The sequence below is a fragment of the Saprolegnia diclina genome (assembly GCF_000281045.1).
Source record: "Saprolegnia diclina VS20 unplaced genomic scaffold supercont1.68, whole genome shotgun sequence".
In the NCBI taxonomy this organism is placed as follows: domain Eukaryota; phylum Oomycota; class Saprolegniomycetes; order Saprolegniales; family Saprolegniaceae; genus Saprolegnia; species Saprolegnia diclina.
Window position 1 is genome coordinate 295155 of NW_008246135.1, and position 2702 is coordinate 297856.

At 52.4% G+C, this 2702-nt stretch overlaps 1 protein-coding gene across 1 annotated transcript; it reads right to left on the reverse strand.

Moving 5' to 3' along the window:
• Positions 1-894: 894 nt before the first annotated feature.
• Positions 895-1813, reverse strand: SDRG_14207 (hypothetical protein). The gene is made up of 2 exons (XM_008620319.1): positions 1579-1813; positions 895-1531 (listed from the first exon to the last, which is right to left on the reverse strand). Exons 1-2 carry the CDS (start codon positions 1729-1731, stop codon positions 938-940), a joined length of 747 nt encoding a protein of 248 aa, XP_008618541.1. The 5' UTR covers positions 1732-1813; the 3' UTR covers positions 895-937.
• Between the last annotated feature and the right edge of the window lie 889 nt (positions 1814-2702).

The following is a 2702-nucleotide window of genomic DNA, read 5'->3' on the forward strand; positions in this document are numbered from 1 at the left end:
ATGTTGTCGAGAGATGACAAAACTGAGGTCATTATTCACACATATTAGCTGTCGGCATTCACGAGGCGGGAGTCGGCGGAGCTCTCGGTGGCATGACCGCATTACGCATTCAGAAGCCACGAGTCGTCATGGTCGCCATTCGCTGACGATTACGTGATCGAAGCTGGGTCGGCATGGGTCAGGGCCACTGCCCATGTGCCACCCGGACCCAACCCATGTTTTTTTCGGGCCGACCCAACCCAACCCGGCCCACCACAATTGTTTTTCGACCCACCCAGCTCGGCCCACGAGCCCGGGTTGGGCCGAGCCGAGTCATGGGTCATGGGCCAATGGGTCATTTTGCAGATCTCTGGTCCACACCCAAAAACAGTTCACTGTAAATTATATCTAAATAGACTCACTTCAACAACAACGACGTTATCGACGAAGATGTCTGCCTCAACCGAGCCGACTACATGTACGACCGTTATATAGACCGCCGTGTCACAGCGCGCTTGAGCTGTCTTCCCGAAGAATTGGACGTCTACACGAGCGACTTAATGAAGTGGCTTGTTGTGCGCACGAGATTTATCACGGCCAAGAAATTCAACATTGTGCGCTGGGTCAGCCAGTACGCCGACCTCGTCGACAGCCGTGCAGCGTCTGCTGTCGAAGCGAAATCGAGCGCCGCGCGTCCTCGTCCTCCTCCCGCACTCTACGAACGATATACGCTTCCTCCAAGCGTTGTGCAAGTACCAAGCGCGCAAGCTCGACCGCGTCGCCTCGGTACTGACGCGCACGAAGAAGAACCTAGCGCGACTTAATCAACGTGTCGTGGCTTTGGAGTATCAGCAGCGCACAGCACACCAAGCTGATGCTACTCCTACGTATCTCGTCTGCAGCCCTCCATCCGAGTAACACTAAAAATACACGATTCAATTTGGATTTTAGCATGTCACTACGGTGCCATGGCTTTGAGACGTAGCCTGCGCACGAACTTGATAGGTGGAATCTCCATCCCGTCGAGCTGCTCACCGATTCCTTCGTCGTCCCAGAACGTGCCCGAGCCTTCCTGCCATTCGACGACGAATGTATGTAAAATACACGATTCGCTCGTTGTCACAAGGTACACCCCGTCAGCTTCATCGACGCCGTCAGCTTCAATCGCTCGCTTGACGTCTTCGACAGGTTGCTTCGTGTTCTTGATTGGCTGGCCAGCGCCCCGAGGCCCTCGCATGCGATTGTAGTCGTACTCGGGCATGTCGATGTTGAACCCGAATTTTTTCCGCAAAAAGTCGACGTAACTCTTGGAGATCTTCGTGGGCATGCCATCGGCGGGATCAAATCCCTTGCTGCGAATGTATGCGTTGGTCGGCTCTCCCTTCCAAGTTGGCACGACGCCAAGAAGCTCGGCAACGATGGCCACGGCGACTTGAAAGCATGTCATGTCCTCGTTGGCACCGCTTCGCTTAACGCCTCGACCACCTTTGCCATTGTCATCGACCTGCGGCTGCCACGATATCGCACGTCTTGCCTCTTGCTTCTTCGGCCTCTACGCCAAGTAGGTCTGTAAAAGCGGTCGTAATTAGAAGAATCAACCTGTTGAACATGTCGGGTCGATGCAACCTTTTTCGACTTGAGACGTTTGGGTTTGGCGCGCGGGGACTTACGGACCTGCGGGACCATGGTGTCCCCTGCGACCAACGCTTGGTAGAGAGTGGCGCGCCGTGGCTTCCGCTTGACGACCGGCATGGCAAATCTGCTGATAAGTTTGTAGTGCAACGCCCAACGCAAACCGTTTTCGACCCTTCATCGCATGGATGGCTGCAGTTCGGGCGGAAATGTAGCCACTATTTATAAGATAGCCTTAACTCAATCTAAATATGTGATACTGGACACAGTACTTTAGAACCGTCGCTTTGCAACTGCTCCACCGTTTCACGGCGTCGGTTGGAGTGCCCACGCTCGTTCAGTTTGCCATTCACTTTGAATTTTGCTCTGCTAAGGCTTGCCATCCTTCGCGCAGATCTGGTAGATATATATTCTGTAGACTCTAAGGGACGCCTCCTAGTATGCACTCTCTCTCTCGACAATAGCTGGAGAGTATGGCTTTGGAAATGGGATAGGAACTCGGATCAGGCGCTATGTGTGTCCTACCCGATTCATCTATCTTGTGGATAAAGTCATGCTTGAATGCCATGTACGTGGAGCGATTGTGCATAGCACTCGGGGGCTTGTACTAGAACTGTCTACTCCTGTGGAATATGTACTCTAAAAGTGCCCATAGTGTGGTTATGCCGTTTAAACAGCGGCTTATCTCCCGGCTTCCTACGATGAATTGTGTTCTAGTAGCCCACATTGTCCACATTGCCTGCATGGTGTGCTTGCTCAATGCATTGTGGTCATTCCGCATTCATCCCGGTACAAGTATCCCAATACGTGCACATGTAAGATGTTCGACGCCCAATCATCCTGGAATAATACGAGTTGGAAGTTCAGCGAAGAGTTGACAAGAAAGGCAGTAAATAGTAAACACTTGCACATCGCGTACCGTACATGTATTCCCGGTGCAACGAGCACACATAAACTTACCGGTAGCCCATGACCAAGGCTGGTACAGACTGTACCAGCCTTGGTCGGTTGGTTGGGCACCTCTAGTCTAGACTCTAGACTAGAGGTGCCCTTCTCTCACAATCACACAGCAAAATATCATTTTTGGGGTC

What these genes read in the sequence shown, in the direction of transcription:
- SDRG_14207 (XM_008620319.1), bottom strand. Translation starts at nt 1,731, where the DNA reads ATGCCGGTCGTCAAGCGGAAGCCACGGCGCGCCACTCTCTACCAAGCG. An exon ending in CGACCCGACATGTTCAACAG is followed by an intron (nt 1,532 to 1,578) that starts GTTGATTCTTCT and finishes TACTTGGCGTAG; the next exon opens with AGGCCGAAGAAGCAAGAGGC.